This window comes from Chanodichthys erythropterus, chromosome 15, assembly GCF_024489055.1.
Source record: "Chanodichthys erythropterus isolate Z2021 chromosome 15, ASM2448905v1, whole genome shotgun sequence".
NCBI classification, from domain to species: Eukaryota; Metazoa; Chordata; class Actinopteri; order Cypriniformes; family Xenocyprididae; genus Chanodichthys; species Chanodichthys erythropterus.
In genome coordinates, this window is record NC_090235.1 from 22,587,603 (window position 1) to 22,606,009 (window position 18,407).

At 36.2% G+C, this 18,407-nt stretch overlaps 1 protein-coding gene across 2 annotated transcripts in view; it reads right to left on the bottom strand.

The window, feature by feature from the left end:
• Positions 1–18,407, bottom strand: part of phf14 (PHD finger protein 14) — a 97,726-nt gene that overhangs the window by 4,769 nt on the left and 74,550 nt on the right. For both annotated transcript variants that reach the window (XM_067412268.1, XM_067412267.1), the window contains exon 17: positions 17,027–17,144. In XM_067412268.1, coding sequence (XP_067268369.1) covers positions 17,027–17,144 — 118 coding nt within the window. The remainder of the gene's footprint in view (positions 1–17,026; positions 17,145–18,407) is intronic.

Genomic DNA, 18,407 nt, shown 5'->3' on the forward strand with positions numbered 1-18,407 from the left:
TCACACTCCCATGGACACACATGGACACAAAAGCTCACTCGTTGACCCACACGTTATGGCCCGCTTGTGATTTAGTGTTTATCCCTGCAGGCAGGGTGAAACCAGGGCTCTTGGAAATTCCTTGGTGTGCTAGACATGGGATATCAGCTACACATTGCTTACCGGTAAACAAAGCGAAAGAGAGAGAGAGAGAACCTTACAAAATTTGATAGTATTACATTTTTTAAATATGAACACATTTATGATATTCGTTTTTTATGTTGGTAACACTTTTTTCAATGATAACTTTAAAACTATATGCCAACTAACTAAGTATTAGTAGACTGTTTTCCTTATTATCTGCTAACATTATTTTAATAGTCCCCAACTGATATTCTACTAAGTCAACTTATTCTACTAACACGAACCCTAACAACTAAACCTAACAGTCTACTAATACTCTAGTGTGAGTTAGTTGACATGTAGTTACTAATAGTTAGTAGAATGTTTAAAATGGTCCATCGAAATGAAGTGTAACCTTTGTTTATTGTAAATTAACGTATGAATGATTGTATTTTATATTTATATACACCTTCAGTCAAAAGTTTGATAAGATTTGTTTTTTGAAGTCTCAAATGCTCACCAAGTCTGCATTTACTTGATCAATTCAGTAAAAACATCAGTATTGAGAAATATTACAATTTAAAATAACTTTTCTCTTTAATTCACATATGATTTTGTTATTTATTTAAATACATTTTAAGATGATTACATTTATTCCAATGATGTCAAAGCTGATTTTTTTAGCATCATTAGCACCAAACTTCAGTGTCACATGACCCTTCAGAAATCATTCTAATATAATGATTTGCATTCTTGCTGAAAAAAATGGTAGCATATTTTACATTTTTGTATATAACGTACATTATTATTACTGCAATGTGAATAAGAGCTAAGAATTTGACTAATGTTTTCAAGTTGCACAATCTAAAAATATATATAATATATATGTGTTTGAACTAGACTGCAAAATTTGCATAATTCCATTGAATTTCTTTCTAAATGTTATTTTATGTTGTGGTTTTAGATGCTGGTCTGATAGAGGGCCTAATAAGGGGCCTTACCGCACCGCGATATCTCATAACTGCAAAAACGAATATTGATAATCAAGCATGGCATATACTGCTCACACTTTAAGATTAAACAGAAAGAGACAGTGTGCTCAAAAAATGGAGGGCACACTGTCAGTACTAGTTAGTACTTCCTGTTCTGATTTGATCAAAGTATCTGAAAAGTTAGAGAACCACAACTGTATGGTTAAAGAGAACAGGACTTTCACACATGTCACCCATTGCCAGCCAGAGGAAACGCTTTGCTGAATACTGCAATATATATGTCAAAATAAAAATAAGTCCAATATATGAAGTTCTTCTTCACTCTATAAAGCTCCCATTTCAAATCTTCTTTTTTTTTTTAACAGGGTGCTCATTTTGCTGACAGTGTGACATTTGCTTTGTGAGGCAGAGACATCGTGGAGACGTTGGCCCACTGCGGGCCCGATCACGCTGACAGGCAGTGGCTTTGTGGGATATCTCCATCACTCTCCTCCAGGGAAAGCTGGAGCCTTCATTCTGCCATTCACACTCCATGCGGCAGCCAGCCCTCTGGCTACTGCTTATACATGTATGATAATGAAATGCCACATTCTTCATTCTAATTGCATTTTAGATTTTAAAAGGGCAAAAAAAAAAAAAAAAAAAAAACTTGTGTGAAATAGTGAGAGAGGGAGAGCAATGTGTAAGGGAGAGTTTAAGCGAGCAAAGACGGAAGAAAAGCGAGAGCGTGGTCTGGACCCTAGGTGGCAACAAAGGCCTGTGGCGTGTTAATGCATCTGAGTCGGAGACCCCTGCTGCCTTACAGCGACACAATCAAACACCCTTCCTTTTTTCTTCCCACCCACCACCCACACTACACGCAGCAAACTTCATAAAGTGGGATTAAAATAAAGCTTTCAGAAAAAGAATTAAAAATTTACAACGCTGCTTTTACTTTAATAAGCTTTAGCATCCTTTATCAAGCTGGCACAGTCCTCAAAGAATTAGCGGGCTAATTAGTATGACTTATTTCTTTATCGCATTTTCTGCTTTCATTGTATTTATTTGTGCATGTGTGTTGAATACACAGCTTTTATGTGGCAAAGGGAAAGAAGCGGCTTTCCGACCTCCCCTCGTTTGATAGGTGTCGCCGTGTGTCTGCAATCCCGCACGCACCGCGGAAGACAGATTGATGTCCCACGATGATGATGAAAACACGCAGCATGTAAGGAAGCAGGAGAGACATCTAGAGAAAATGAAGCGCTGTGGTTTGAACCAATGGGTGTCTTCAGGCAGAAGGAAAAAAAGAGAGAAAGAGAGAGCGTGCTATCAGGCCCGGGATTATTCATGACCCCTCCAAACCATCTCTCTTCATAGAGATGGTGGAAAAATATTTACCAGTCAGAGAAATTTAATAAAGCTACACACGCTCAGAGAAGGCTAGTCTTGCGTAGCCAGAGCTTTGACTAAACAGCTAAAGTTTTGGCCATCATTGCAGCTTATTCAACAAAAAACCGCCTACTTAAACTAGAAGAGACAGTCTGACTGGCATTTCAAGTGACCAACCGCTGTTTTTTGAAATATATTATACCACAAATAATAAGCAAACATGAAAAAATATCAACAAACAAAAACATCAAAAAATTGATATAGACTGTCCAAAAATAATAAATATAGAGAAACAAAATGCAGTTTCTACAGATTCGCTCATTATTATCTAATTAAACTGCTTCTAAGAAATAAAAAAAGGTTTAATGGCACTAAACTGACAAACCTGAGAAATATTATTTCATTCTCAAAAGTGCTTGTATCCACCCGGTACCTTGCAAACATGACTAGGCGAACTGATAAAACCCCTAATCTTACTTCCAGAAATTGTACAAATCAAGCAGACTATAGCTTTCCAGTATTGTGAGATTAAGATTTTTTTAAAAGAAATTTTATTCAGCAAGGATTCATTAAATTGATCAAAAGTGACAGCAAAGGCTTTTAAATTTTTTTAAACGACTTTTTTTGCTGTACATTTGATATAGGGACTACAGATGCAAAATAGCTGTTTAGCTAACTCTGGCACAAATATATATATATATATATATATATATATATATATATATATATATATATATATATATATATATATATATATATATATATTAGGGTACATGTATTCGTCCTGAACCATCAAGGTACAGACGTCACGGTTCAATGCAGTCACATGATGAATACAGTCAGTCACAGCCGATTCACACTCCAATCCAGAAGGGGGCGCCCATGGTAATGCAACACAGTTTGTTAACCACCACACCAGGAAAAAGCACAGAAGGAGAAAAACAGACGATCTATGGTTAAGAGATTACACGTAAACATATCTATGCAGTGTTTCAACTGCAGAAAGACGTCAATAAAACATCTTGAGGATAATATCTCACGTAACATTACATTTACCTTCAGTGTCCACAGCATGTTAGTTCACTAGAGAAATTAACTCTAAACGGGAGCATTCCACTAAATATATAAACTAAATTAGCTTATATATTTATTATATTTACTTACAGTGCACAGCATAAATGAACACACCCCCTCTGAAACCTTTGAAAGTCAGCAATTATTCAATTACTTAAGATACGTTAGGGTTCTTTAGAGAGATAATGTAAGATAAGTCTGCTAAATCAGTTACCAAAGAAGCATGTCAAAAATTATTCAGGAAAATAAGATTTTCTTATCAAGGTGATAAAATGTTGTGTAGCAACACCCTCCTAAAAGTTACTAAATAAAATGAAATAAACTTTTTCTGGTGTAAGTATGTTTAACCAAAACATTTAAAGAGAAGTAATTTCCTGACAATTAAAAGTGTTATATAGCCCACTGAATCATTCTCAGACTTAATGCTGACAACAATGGAACCACTTGTGAGAGAACTGTCAGGAGACTTATTTCTTAGCACAAAAGAGCACAGTGATACAAGAGGATTACCAAATCATTGTTTTAAGTGTGAAAATATAGCAAAAGTAACACAGAAATTCAAAAACAATGGACTTGAAATAATCAGGCCTTCATTTTAAGCTTTCATTTAGTGATGAGGGATTTTTTTTTTTGCTAGACAAAGAGCAGGAGAAATACCAAACGAGTGTCTCAGAGCCAGCAAAAGCTATGAAAAGAGTGATTGTTTGTCTCACAGAGTAAGATGCAGCCTTCAGAAATGACATGCATGGTTGTTGTTCTCACTGGAACTACCTACTGTAGCCAAAGCACAATAAAGTCACTTAGCCATTTCCAAAGCCCATATTTACAAAATATAGATTCTGGGAATCAATACTCTGGTCTCATGAGACCAAATCAATCATTTTGGATCTAACAGCACAGTGAGAAGTTCAGTGGAAGTAAAGCTCTTATGTAGGGATGTATGAGTGCTGAAGGTGTGAGGGAGTTGTGCTTTATCAATGCGGTAACATTTTATTTTAGGGTCTTTTAACTAGTTGCTCATTAGCATGCATATTAATAGAATATTGGCTATTTATTAGTACTTATTAAGTACATATTAATGACTTATTCTGCATGACCTTATTCTACATTCTTAATCCTACCCACTACCTAAACTTAACAGTTACCTTACTAACTATTAATAAGCAGTAAATTAGGAGTTTATTGAGGGAAAGTCGTAGTTAATAGTTTATATGTGTTCCCTATACTACAGTGTTACCATCAATGCTGTCATGAATTCCCACACCACTGTGTAATTTAATACACAAACTGGAAACAGAAGATGTTACCCTTTATTCATTCCCTGCATTGTTGGGCATTTTTTCAACAAGACAATGAAGATATGCATTCTCCCAGGGTGACAAACCTTCTGTGAACATGTATTGCACTCAATCTTGAGCACCTGTGGGAGATTCTGTAGAGACGAGTTGAGCAACACTTCCCATTAAAGATCAGGGCATTTAAGGAGCTCATCATCCAGGAGTTAAACAGGACAGATGTGACAATTTGTCTTGTACTTGTACACTCCATGCCAAGATGGGTCAGAGCAGTATATTCTAAATTATGGAGGGCGTACAAAGTGCTACAATATTATACATTTGTTGAATTAAATCTAGGGTGTACTCATTTCTAATCCTTAATTTAAACAAAATTGGCCAATTTACACATTTTATGGCTATTAATAACATATATTTCTCAGTTTTTATCATGTATAAGTTTAATACACTTTAGTTTTGCCATCTTTCCATGAATTGTATTAGTGATCATAAAGAAAATACATCTTTTGTTTTTGTTTGGAGGTGTACTCATTTATGCTGTGCACTTTACCTGTTAGTAGTCTTACTTATTTAATATATGTTTAATTAAATTTGTCATAAAAAACAAGTTATGACAGTAACTGTGTAAATGATTATATTTAAAAAATGAATTGGAAAAGAAAAATAATTTTATAACTAGGTTTTTGAAGTTAATGCAAAACATGTTTTTTTTTTAAAGTGTTTATTATATCTAAAAATAAATAGCAACTGAATTTAATAGTTTAGGCTCTGTTGTTAATTGTAACCTTTAATATTATAGTATATACATTTTTTTTAGCAATTTTATGTTTAGTTTTCTCCCCCTTGCTGTACTGAACCCATACCGAACTGTCATATTTGTGTATTATATATATATATATATATATATATATATATATATATATATATATATATATATATATATATATATATATATATATATATATATATATATATATATATATATATAAATATTGTACAGGTGGTTTGTAAAGCAATCTACATGAGTAAAGAAATTCAGTGTGATGGTGGTCTGTAAGCACATACCTAAGGAAGTGTGTGTGTTTCACTATAGTGGGTATGGCACAATTGCATTCAGTCATAAACACTTGCTTCATTAGGCAGCTGAAGCTGTGCGTTACGTGCTACATTGAGCCACCTCTGGCCCTATCGCCTTTTCTCTCACACACCCACTCCCAGCAAAACCCAATCACCAGAAAGCACAATTAAATTTCATGACTATGCATATTTGCGATTCCCATTTTCATTTATTACAAAGGGCATTCATTAATCTACCTTTTTTCCCAGAGAATGGATTTTCATTTTAGTGAGGTGTGACAGATACTGAGGTGAACTTACCAAGAGATGGCTAATTAAATCAGCAGTAAAATGCACAAGCCAGAGATTTTTCTTTTTTTTTTCTTTCTTTTTTTCCCCCGCTCGCATCTGATAAGAGCCAATGCTGCGGGGAGGAGGTGTGGTACATGGAAAGGAGAGAGCTACTTTCTCTCCATTTCCAATTTCTGGTGAAATATTAAATCACAAATAAATGTAAGTGCTCAAACTCTGCGAGAAAATTGGTTACATGGCTACATGCATGGATGGAGGCTCTCAGCAAATGAATGGATAGGGAACTAAAAGCTAAACAACATCCACTATAAAAGCAGAAGCAATAAAGAGCACGCTAATAAAGTAGCACGCACTCACAGGTGCTGAGTTACAGCTGATGTGTAGCAAACACCTACACCAGCTTGCTTGAACCGACTGTGTTCTCAGTTCCTGCTTTTTAAAATGGTACACATAAAAATAAATGGTATATATATATATATATATATATATATATATATATATATATATATATATATATATATATATATATATATATATATATATATATATATATAAAATCATATAGAAAATGGGTATAAAATTTGAGTTTTATGAAAGAAAAACAAAGGTTTGAAATAATGTAGTATACGATGAGCAAATTGTATTTTTTTTCGGTGGACCATCCCTTTAAGGAAAGAATGGAGACCTCAAGACTTCCTATGTGTGTGTGGCCTTTCTGTTATGAACAGTATGCAGTCTGCTGATCCCCATTAATGTGATTTATAGCATCACACAGTAACACTCCTCTAAGGCTGCATTTGTTAAACTGTGTGCCGGTCGGTACGTGTGCATATGGGAGTGTGTGAGAATCAATTTTTGAACAGATCTGTTAGTGTGTTTGCAGGTGTGGAGACAACCCCTATTGTTGTTAAAGCATAACCCTCTGTCAGCAGATTGGGTGGATATCCCATCAAATACAGCCACATTAAATAAGGCAGTGCATATACTCTCATGGTCCAAAACTTAATGCACTCGTCACAATTCTGAGAGGGTCAGAGGGTTGTACAGTCTTGTCATGTTCAATGTCACCTTTAAAGAGTGTGATAAGGCAATTCCTGGTCCTTTATTAATAATGCATGTGAAGGGAAAAGCCTCCTCCTCTTCCTATTCTGATGCTGTTGTCTGGTGGCTTGAGAAGCGCTACTTCACGTGTGTCACCTATTTATTTGAATGACCCTTCTAGTGTTATTTTATGTCTTGTAGCTAATTGTGATGAACTAAAATTAAAGACAGTAAGGACTCTACCTAGATTGACCGATAAAATGGGCGTTTCAGATATTTAACCAGATCTCTCTTGTTACTTCTGCACCATTAGCGGCACCAAACTAAATTTCACACAGGCTTCCCAAACACAACCCCTTTTTTGCAATGTTTGGACAAACTAGACACAGTAGTGGTGTTTCTGAATCGATCTGTGTTTTAAAACAAATCGACTCTGTGAATGAGTCACTGACTTACTAATATGTTTCGTTCCTGAATGCGTTGCAACAAATCAGTTAAAAATACAATTCAATGATTCACTCATAAAGACAGCCAACTGTTTCATTCCTGAATCAATCTATGTGTTTGAACAAACTGATTCAGTGAATAATTCAAGGACTCCCTCATAACGATAGTCACTGGACCTGTCCCAAATGGAACCCCAAGCCCTTGCAAACTTTCTCCAAGTCTACCCTTTCAAGGACTCAATCATAAAGATAGTCACTGGCCCTGTCCCAAATAGAACTCTAAGCCCTAGCGATCTGCCTCCAAATCCACAATTTTGTGACGTAATGTTGCTTTGACTATTATTGGATAGAAGTCTGCTGCGGAGCTCGCTTCAGTGCATTGAGGGCGCATGTTGCCGCAAAAGGGGCAACCCTTTATCTGAAACCTAAAATTACAAATGGGACACACTATGGTATTGTGGACCTAATGGATACACGCATGAGGTAGCCATTGTAAGTCCACAGGGCTGTAAGTGCACATGAAGTGTGACATTTGGGATGGGGCCACTTGTCTCAATCGTAAACGAATCAGTGTTTTTAAACAAGTTGATTCAAGGAACGATTTAATGACTCACTCAAGAGTCAGTCAGGCCTTGGTCCAAATGGCACCCTCAACACTTGTGGCACTTTCGTGAAATAACACCGCTTTGACTGTCGGGTCGAAGTCTGCTGCCTCAGCGTGGGGTCGACTAACCACTTCAACCATTTAAAATTTTAAAAGGTTAATGGTTTTGGTGGTAAATTGCACCACTTTACCCAATGATAAAGCCTCTACATCACATAAAGGTTTCACAGGTCCACCCTGTTACAGGCTTGTGTTGCACAGGCAATGTAAGTGAGTTAATAAAACCAACTAAGTGCTAAGAAAGTGACCAACGGGACAGCTGGAATTTGCCATGCTATCTCCAGGGTCCTGTTTACTCTGTAAATTGGCCCCTGAGAGGGAATGAGGCATCCAGCTTGCCTAGTTAAAGTGATGGACGTGACTCCGGTGCATTGATTTTTCCTACGTCTTATAACGCTCCATCCAACTCACCGGCAAGCAGGGGTGCAAGGTAACTTTCAGGATCTCTTGAAATGCTAACCTTTTGGGTTATACTGCATTTAAGCCTGGTGCACAGCTACAATAACTCACCCTTTTTTATACCTGACCTCTCAGAGCCCCATTGCACACTTATTCAACTGGCCACAGTGTGAGAAGGCAAACTGAAAGAGACCTGCAACAAACTTTTCAACCAGTTGCAATTGCTTATAATAAGGTAGCTATTTTGCCTCTGATTTTACCAGATGGCAATCAAATATTTGATAAATAATAATAAGCAAGACCATACTTTCCCTTACAAATTTCATTCAGAGAGGGACTAAATTAAGTTAGTCTAACTTAATTAGCCTGTTTAGCAGGTCAGTCTGCCAAGGCTCTGACTGACAACTGTGCTTGAAGATAATCATCTTCACAACCCAAATTTAACCTCACATTGAATATTAGAGTATATTATTTCTGCACGCACTAGTGTTACTAAACAGAATTGCAAAAATAAGGCATTTCAAACAGGTTTCTCAAATATTTAACTTGTCCTTTATTGGCCAGCAAACAGATAGTTCCACCTCCAAACCCAGACCAGTGCTGCTGTATTAGGCAGGTTTGGATGTTCAAACAAAAAGAGTTTTTGAAAGTTTTTTCACTTTCCAAAAGGACTACGAATGGTAGTGAGAATTGTCTATGTATTGAAAGCTGCAAAAGAAGGAAGACAAAAATACTTAAGCTTTTGCCACATAAATAATGACTTTGAGTCTATTTAATTTGCTCTTTGAATGTACATATTAAGTGTGTACATTAGTTCCACATAAATTGCTTTTTTCCAATTTGGTTAAGTTCAATAATTCATTAATTTGTTCATGTACATTCAATGGAATAAAGCTATTTTAAGTGACTAATTTAAAAAGCCATTGTAATTTTACACACAAAATTCTTAACATTTTTTACTCAGAGTAAAGCAAAATTCAACACACTCTTCATGTATCTATCCTCATAAGCAAAAGCTTCTCCTTTTGCCACAATGGTAACCCAACATTACAGAAACGGATCTAAATCTCAACATGGACATTAAGCACTATCAAGTCTCATCACATTAAAACACATAAAATACACTTAATTCAACATTTAGTCTTCCCATCAACTCCCTGCCAAGTTTCAGTTAAAGTTTCACCAATAAATAATAAATGTATTGCCAACACAAATTAAGTTAACTTCCATTTTACAAATGTAAGTGGAATGCTTAAATAAATAAATCGAACATGCAGCAAAAATCATTTTTATCCTTGTAAATGTTTCATAGATAAACAAGAGAAAAGGCTTAGTAAATTAAAGTTGTTCAAATGTAAACCTCAAGGTCAAGAAGTAACAAATTCTACTTAGTGTCCAATCAGCCCGCAAGACGACACAAACGCATTTCTGTAAGTGTTATAATTGCTGCAGTAATGAGGCTTTTGACCCCAAGTCTAGATAATGACTGAATGAACAATCCAAAAAAGCTGTCCTTTAGGCATTTCCATTCCCGCCTGAGCCGGGTTCGCCTCATGGCATTTCAAACACACCACAGATCTGTTGAAACGTTTTATCATGAGGGTGAGCCGCGGTGACACGCGGGTGTAAATAAAGCTCAAACAAGCCCCTCTCCACCACCTAACGGGCTCTCGAACTAAAGGCCATCCGTATATTGTGGCAGGACTGTCATTTTATTACCCGAATCAATTCGGCAGGGCTCGGAAGTGACAACAGAGGGATGTGGCCTTCGTTGGCTGGGGGTTATCTGACGTGCGCAGGCAGGGAAATACACAGCCTTCGTAATGAACTCAACTCTTACTAATAAAGCCTTTATTGCCGGGCCACGTATGAACTGATACCAGCGTTGGCCCTGTACGCCTGCATGCTCGTAAACTAATGAAAGTGAGCTTTTTCTCACAATCGTTTTTTCACAAGGTAGGGAAGGCAAACGCAATTAAGTGATTTAATAACACAAACGTCTCGATGCGACAAATCATCCACCGAGAAACAACTTAAACAACATTTTTTATTAATAAAGACCTTAGAGGCAAAAACCCATTTATGGTGACCTTTAAAAGGCAATGAGTGAGAAAAATGCGGTGAGAGACAGATAACCACACGGCAAGCTCAAGACCATCTCGTATCCTCCAATTGCTCCACCCATGCGTTGGTCCCTATGTATAAGAGTTTGGGGTCTACAGTGGGCTGTTCGGGGGCGAGAGCCTATCAATGGGCCCTGTGTTTTAATCGAGAGGCTGAAAAAGAAGATGGCTCCATGAGGTGAGAATCTCTCTCCCGCTAATGCTCTCCGCTCACATCTAGAAGTCAAGGCTGGAAGGGATAACAAATCGACTCTTCAGTTCCACACTTCTGAACTGCTACTTCTTCATTCAACTGCGGCAAAACCAAAGCACCGCTCTCCTTTAATGTCGACCCCCACAATCTTGCCGAGGAGGAGAATTACAGAAAAAGCTGACTGCATTTTAAGATGGCATTTAAAAAAAAAAAAAAACCCATCCGGACCAACCGCAGGTAAAGAGGTTCACAGCATGGCAGATTACAGAACTTAAGTACTTGAACACATTGCTCATTTCTGGAGTGCTCTTTGATTCCCATAATGGAATCTATTATATTTCAAATGGCATCCACGGCCAGAAGACTTTTACCCTTCGCACCGACTTTTTGTTTTAAGGGTCAGATACATTTACAGTATGACGATTGTTCAAACAAATATGTTAATGATTTTTAAATGTCTAGAGCTGAATAACCTAAGATCTTTACTTGAATGTCCACTCTATGACTCTAAAAATATTTTAAAATATATATATACACAATTAATTGATTTCTAATGAAATTTTATATAAATCTCATCTGGTAAAGTCATGGGTTATACTCAGGAAACACATACTGGATTATCTATGATAAACATGTGGATAAAATGCTAAATGTGTCAATGTTTTGATGCTTGACTAGACAAAAATTAGAATTTGTGAACATTTGTCAATTCCACAATAACAATTTATGAACTGTATATGAATAATAAAAAATAAAGAATAATAAATATTGACTATTAAATATTAATACAGAAATATTAATCGCAAATGAATCACACATCAAATTTGCCTGATAAATTATCCCCAAAAGATCATTTAAAGTCATTGTTGTGTTAAATGAGAAAAGCATCAAATACATTAAAAATAAATGTTTTATTTGATTCAACATATAATTTATTACACAAACTTTTAGGCTACAACGACCATGAGGATGAGTAAATGATGACAGAATTTTCATTTTTGGGTGAACTACACATTTATTAATATGAAAATGTTTTTTTTTTTATTTTTATGAAATGATACTCTAAATTAGAAACTAAAACTGCCAGTAGGTGGCGGTAAATATCTTCATTCAATCCGTTCAAATAGCTGATTCATTCAGGAATAAAGTAAATGGCTCTCTTTATGAATGAGCCATTGAATCACTGGTTCACCACGATTGATTCGTTTAAAATGCGGATTAATTCAGAAACCCTGCTGTGTGTTGCTCAGAGACGCACAACAGTTCTGCTCTGGCTTACTGGTAATATTTTTTTATTACAATAAAAAAGTGAAGATTACAATTTAAATGTTTATGCTAATAGGACCCAAACCATAAAATAAAAGGTCACGTGGGAAAAAAACAAAAAACAGATTGATATTGGCCATTTGTGGTGTAAACAGCCTTGGAGCCAAGAAAAGAAAAGCAAAGAAAAGAAGAAGGACAGTGTTCCTGTTTCCTGTTTTGTCGTCGCTTCTATACAGTTTAGTTGGAGCAAGCATCTAAAATGATGGTATTAGAAGGAGCAAGAAAAATCCAAGGAGCACAACAGAAAGCCGGTAGTGAGGGTGAGATAAGACAGCAGGTTCTACTAAAACCAAACACAGCATGTGTGTGTCAGAGAGAGAGAGAGAGAGAGGTAGAGAGGTATGTGGCCTGGCGTTTGTATGTGTGTGTGTGATTAAACAGGATTGTGTCTGGTCTCTGCGAGTCCCCGGGGAGCGGCTGGTCTCACGGCAGGCTGTCACTGAACACATTCTAAAGGCAAAGACTTGTTTAATCCCCGTGGCCCTGGTGCACCTCCCACTGTCTAAAGCTCTTTTCTCTGTCGCCACTCGCCTTCCTTCCATCGCTTTTGTCCTGAACTGCACAGCTCTCATTCTGTAGCAGCAGGTTACCGATCTGCAGCTTTTCTTCAACGCCTTTGACTTATAATAGCCCTATTTACAGGAGATACACAGCACACACAAAGGGGGTCTGCTGCCAGAAACATAATTCTTTATCAGTCGATTTTATGAGCGAGACATTAGGCACTTTTACATGTATTAGAAACAAAGGGCTGCTGTGAATAGACTGGGAGATCTTCTATCTTAATTTATCAACACAATTGTGAAAAGATGAAAGAAATCTCTGAACATTATTAACCAACCTTTAGCAAACACATACTGAAATTCTTCATATTATCTTTTTTTTTTTTTTTTTTTGTACATTCATAGCATTTTTTTCCACATTATCGTAGTAATACAATGTCTTTTTGGATATTTACCATGGCAATCATATTGGAGTAAAAATGTTTTTTTTTTTTATTCATATGCTTTTATATATTTTATATATTTTTTTCACATTTACCAATTTAATACCGTTTTTTTTTTTCCACGTGATATTGATAACACCATGTTTTCTTGTACATTTACTATAGTAATATGTTTTTGTATGTTTACTATTGTAATGCCATGTTTTTGAATATGGTAATATTCGTATATTGTAGGAATACCATGTGTTTTTGCGCATGGTATTGTAGCAATACCATGTTTTCTGTACACTTATCATAGTAATACTATGTTTTTGAACATTTACTTTGGTAACACCATGTTTTTGCAAATTATTGCAGTAATGTTTTTGCACATGGTAATACTATGATTTGTGGACATTTATCATGGTAATACTATTTTTGGGGCATTTACTATGGTAATACTGCGTTTTTGGACATAGCATCATGGTAAGACATATCACTAGCACAATTAACAGTAATCTCAATATTTTAATACAAACCTAGAGAAAAAATAACCCTCAATAAGTAAAAATAGGAACAAATATGACAGTTACTGTCATACAGTCAGAGTATTTCACTGAGCTATAAAATTAATGTTGATAGCTCAAATAAAACTGCTCTTGGAGGAATTAGATATTATATTGAGATCTCTGAGGGGTTCGATCATTACATCACAGCCAAGATGGTTAGAAGACATACCATGTTATTATCACTGTTATTACCATAGCGCTACCATTTATCTTTGTGTACATATACAGTTAACAGTATCTGGCAGCATATGCATTTCTCATTCTATCATCATGCTCTCTACTTAAACTGTTAATTTTAATCCAGAGCAATAATTCCATGTTACTAATTCCGTCATGTAGTCAGACCACCACCATTTTTCATCTTTTACTTTCTCTTCAGCAAACATCAATTAACCCCCATTTTCCACGGCTAGCAGAACTGTCCATTTAAAGATAAATTGAAAAGCAGATTCATTTATTAACTTAATTAGTTTTCCAAGAAGACACATACAGCCTTTGATTGCACTGTAATTCAATGAGAAATAAAAATTAAATGTTTGGGAGAACGTGAATGCACTCGCCAATTTCCAAAAATAATATAAAACAATCACCGAAGGTCTAAGTCAACAGCGCGGATCAACTGTGGCTTTTGGGAAAGGGGACAGGAGCAGCTGCTGATGTGTGGAAGGAAGGAAGGTATATAGGGTTTAAAACAGTGGTTGACATTCACCACTGGTGCTATCGGGACACTTCTGCATCTTCAGACAACATCTGCTTAGCTTTTATCAGTAATTAGCAAAGCCAGGGAGCCGATAAGCCCGTTGAGAGTATTTATAGAATGTGTGGTAAAGATTTGTATTTATTTATTTAATAAATTGCGTCAGAAAATGTTTCAGAGAGAACTGGGGTGAACACTGTGCACTAAACTTGGTGTCCAAATTCAGTCAAGTAAAAAAAAAAAAAAAAAACACTGCAGTAAATCATAAAAATTATTTAAATTAAATTATAAACTTATATGAAAAGGTAACACATTATTTTACAGTGTTCTTGTTACAAATTTGACATGTACTTGCTATAACAATAATAGATAGTACATTATGCATAATTACAAGAAACTAACCCTAAACCACGCCCTAACCCTAAAGTGTGGATGCTGTTAATTAATATCAGTCAGTACTTATTAGTTTAATTACACTGTAACAATGACACCTTAAAATACTGTAACCTAAACAAATTATATTTAATATTTGAATAAACAATTTTTAACACAAGCTATTCATGTATTTTCGAAGTGTCTGCCACCAAGAGCAAATCACAATTTAGTCTTACATTAGCATGTTACCAAGCTAATGGGACAGCAATAAGTGTAAAAATACAGAGCAACAAATATTAGATAAGCTAGTTTACCTAGCAAGTCTTCACTGGTTTAAGATGGTCCCCCAGCCTGGCTAAACTGGGGCCAGTTTCAGAAACTTAACCACTATGTTAAGCGTGTGTCTAATTAGTTTGACCAACTAGAAGTTAACCAAGGGGTAATCAGTCTTACTTTTCCAATTCAAACAAGACTGATCTATCTTTTTAGGTAACTGACTTTAAAGGGGTCATGATATGGATTTTTAAAAAAATATTTTAATATGTTTTCAAGGCATGGCTCATTTAAAGGGTTAGTTCACCCAAAAATGAAAATTATATCATTTATTACTCACACTCATGTCCTTCCACATCTGTAAGACCTTCATTCATCTTCGGAACACAAATTAAGATATTTTTGATGAAAACCGATGGCTCAGTGAGGCCTGCATTGCCAGCAAGTTAAATTACACTTTCAGCGCCCAGAAAGCTACTAAAAACATATTTAAAACAGTTCATGTGAGTACAGTGGTTCTTCTACCTTATTATTATAAAGCGACGAGAATACTTTTCGCAAAGCTTCAAAGCAGTGTTTTGAAATCGGTCATCACTAGATATTGTTGAAAAGTCGTTATTTTGTTTTTTTTGGCGCACAAAATGTATTCTCGTCGCTTAATAATATTAAGGTTGAACCACTGTACTCACATTAACTGTTTTAAATATGTTTTTAGTACCTTTCTGGGCATCTGAAAGTGTTAATTGTCTTGCTGTCAATGTAGGCCCCACTGAGCTATCGGATTTCATCAAAAATATCTTAATTTGTGTTCCGAAGATGAACGAAGGTCTTACGGGTGTGAAACGACATGAGGGTGAGTAATAAATGACAGAATTTTCATTTTTGGGTGAACTAACCTTTTAAGGCTTGTCAGTAAACAGCCACTGTTATAATTGGCTTCCATAGGAATAAGTATATCAATGCCCACTCACTATTGCACGCAAGTGCTTTGAAAACATTATCCATATAAAACCATCATCTACAGATCATCTAACGTCATCTTATTCTCCAATGCGATTTGGGATGCCATTAAGATAAACCATCCACTTGTTTCTGAAGCCTGTACATTGATGCAAACAAGTCATTAAAATGGACGTGTCAAAGCGAACAATCTTTCATTCTTCAATTTGTCCTGTTGTCGACACTTGAGTGCGTGGAGTATGTCAGAAACTGAACGCGCTTTTGTATACTGTATCGAGTGTAAACAGCGTCAGTGATTATAAAGGGTTCTATTTGCCTTTAACACCACGCAACGCTCACATCTAGTGTAGGCGAATGTCTGCCATTAAGTGACTGAATGCTAGTGGGCGGGGCCTATGGTGCGATGATGTATAACTTTTCGTCAATATCTAGTTCTGGAGGCAGGCATGTGCAAACGTATTTGCCTGTGTGATGCCACAGATCCCGCATTATATCAAAACGTGCTGTTTTTGGAGCTTGAAAATATATGCATTGTTTATAATGAGGACGACGATTTAAGCTATGAAACTTGCAGGATAATGGTACAAAGACCTCTTATATGTCAAAGGATCAAGGCTTATTTGATTTCTCATGTCATGACCCCTTTAAAAAGTTAGGACCCGTCTTGAAGAAAAAAAATCAGATGACTAACTATGCCACCAGCCACAGAAAATTCAAAAGCCAACAGTCCAGCCTGAACAGGTTGGAAGACTAGCTAAGACCAGAAAGCCAACATAGGCTGGTTATTTTATTTATTTTTTATTTTTTTGCATAGGGTGAATTCTGTTGGCGCTTACCTTTGATGAGGATGTGTCACATTCCTGACAGATCCATCCATAGCCGGTTTGTTTGGGCGACTTCTTCAGGGGAGGGTCCAGACAGCCGAAGTGGTAACAGAGCTGACACTCATCACACCTATGAGGAAAACAGGCAGCATATCAGCAGCGAGAATACATTAAAATGCATCTGCGGTGCCGTCGAGCGCTCGCACACACGCAGTCCTGCTTATACCCTGCCAGGAGGCCAGTATGGCCCTAACCAGGCAGGTATGATAGATGGTGACAGAGCCATTTGCTGTCAGGTAACAGATGCTTAATAGATTCAAAACACATTGGCACACAACCTCTCACACGGCCTTGTACAGCCACCATAAAACACGCTGCTCGATTGGTCCTGCTGAAATGAGTTTCAGCTCATCGTGTCGATAAATCTCTATAGGATTTTTATTCCAGAGTCAAGGTGTCAAGAAAGACACTGAGATTCTGTCCTTAGTTATAGGTCTGCTCAACCACCATCTCCAGCCATCCGATTTTACATAAACCGTAAAAGTCCTCCATCTTGCTTCGATTACTATGCTATTTCTGTAGCTGCTGTAAGTGCTGTGCTGAATATTGTTCCTCAAAACAAAATGCAACATCATCAGAAGCATTCAAGGACATTTCACATTAGTGTCAAAATATATATTAATGATTATTTGCATTATTTGATTAATTATTCACTGTATATAATGTCATTAATATATATTTTGACACTAATGTGAAATGTCCTTGAATGCTGAAATCACGTGACTTTGGCACTCCGAACCACTGATCCGATTCGTAAAGCTCAGAAGAAGTGTTTTAAAATCAGCCCATCACTATATTGTTGAAAAGTCGTTATTTTGTTTTTTTGGCACACAAAAAGTATTCTTGTCGCTTCATAACATTAAGGTAGAACCACTGAACTCACATGAACTGTTTTAAATATGTTTTTAGTACCTTTATGGATCTTGAGAGTTACAATGGCATTGCTGTCTATAATGGCCTCACCGAGCCATCAGATTTCATCACAATATCTTAATTTGTGTTATGAAGATGAACGACGGTCTTACGAGTGTAGAACGACATGAGGGTGAGTAATTAATGACATTTTTTTCATTTTTGGGTGAACTAACCCTTTAATGTATGAAACTAATATTAAAGAATTTGAACCTTATTGTAAAGTGTACAAACCCGATTCCAAAAATGTTGGGACACTGTACAAATTGTGAATAAAAAAGGAATGCAATAATTTACAATTCTCATAAACTTATATTTTATTCACAACAGAATATAGATAACATATCAAATGTTGAAAGTGAGACATTTTGAAATGTCATGCCAAATATTGGCTCATTTTGGATTTCATGAGAGCTACACA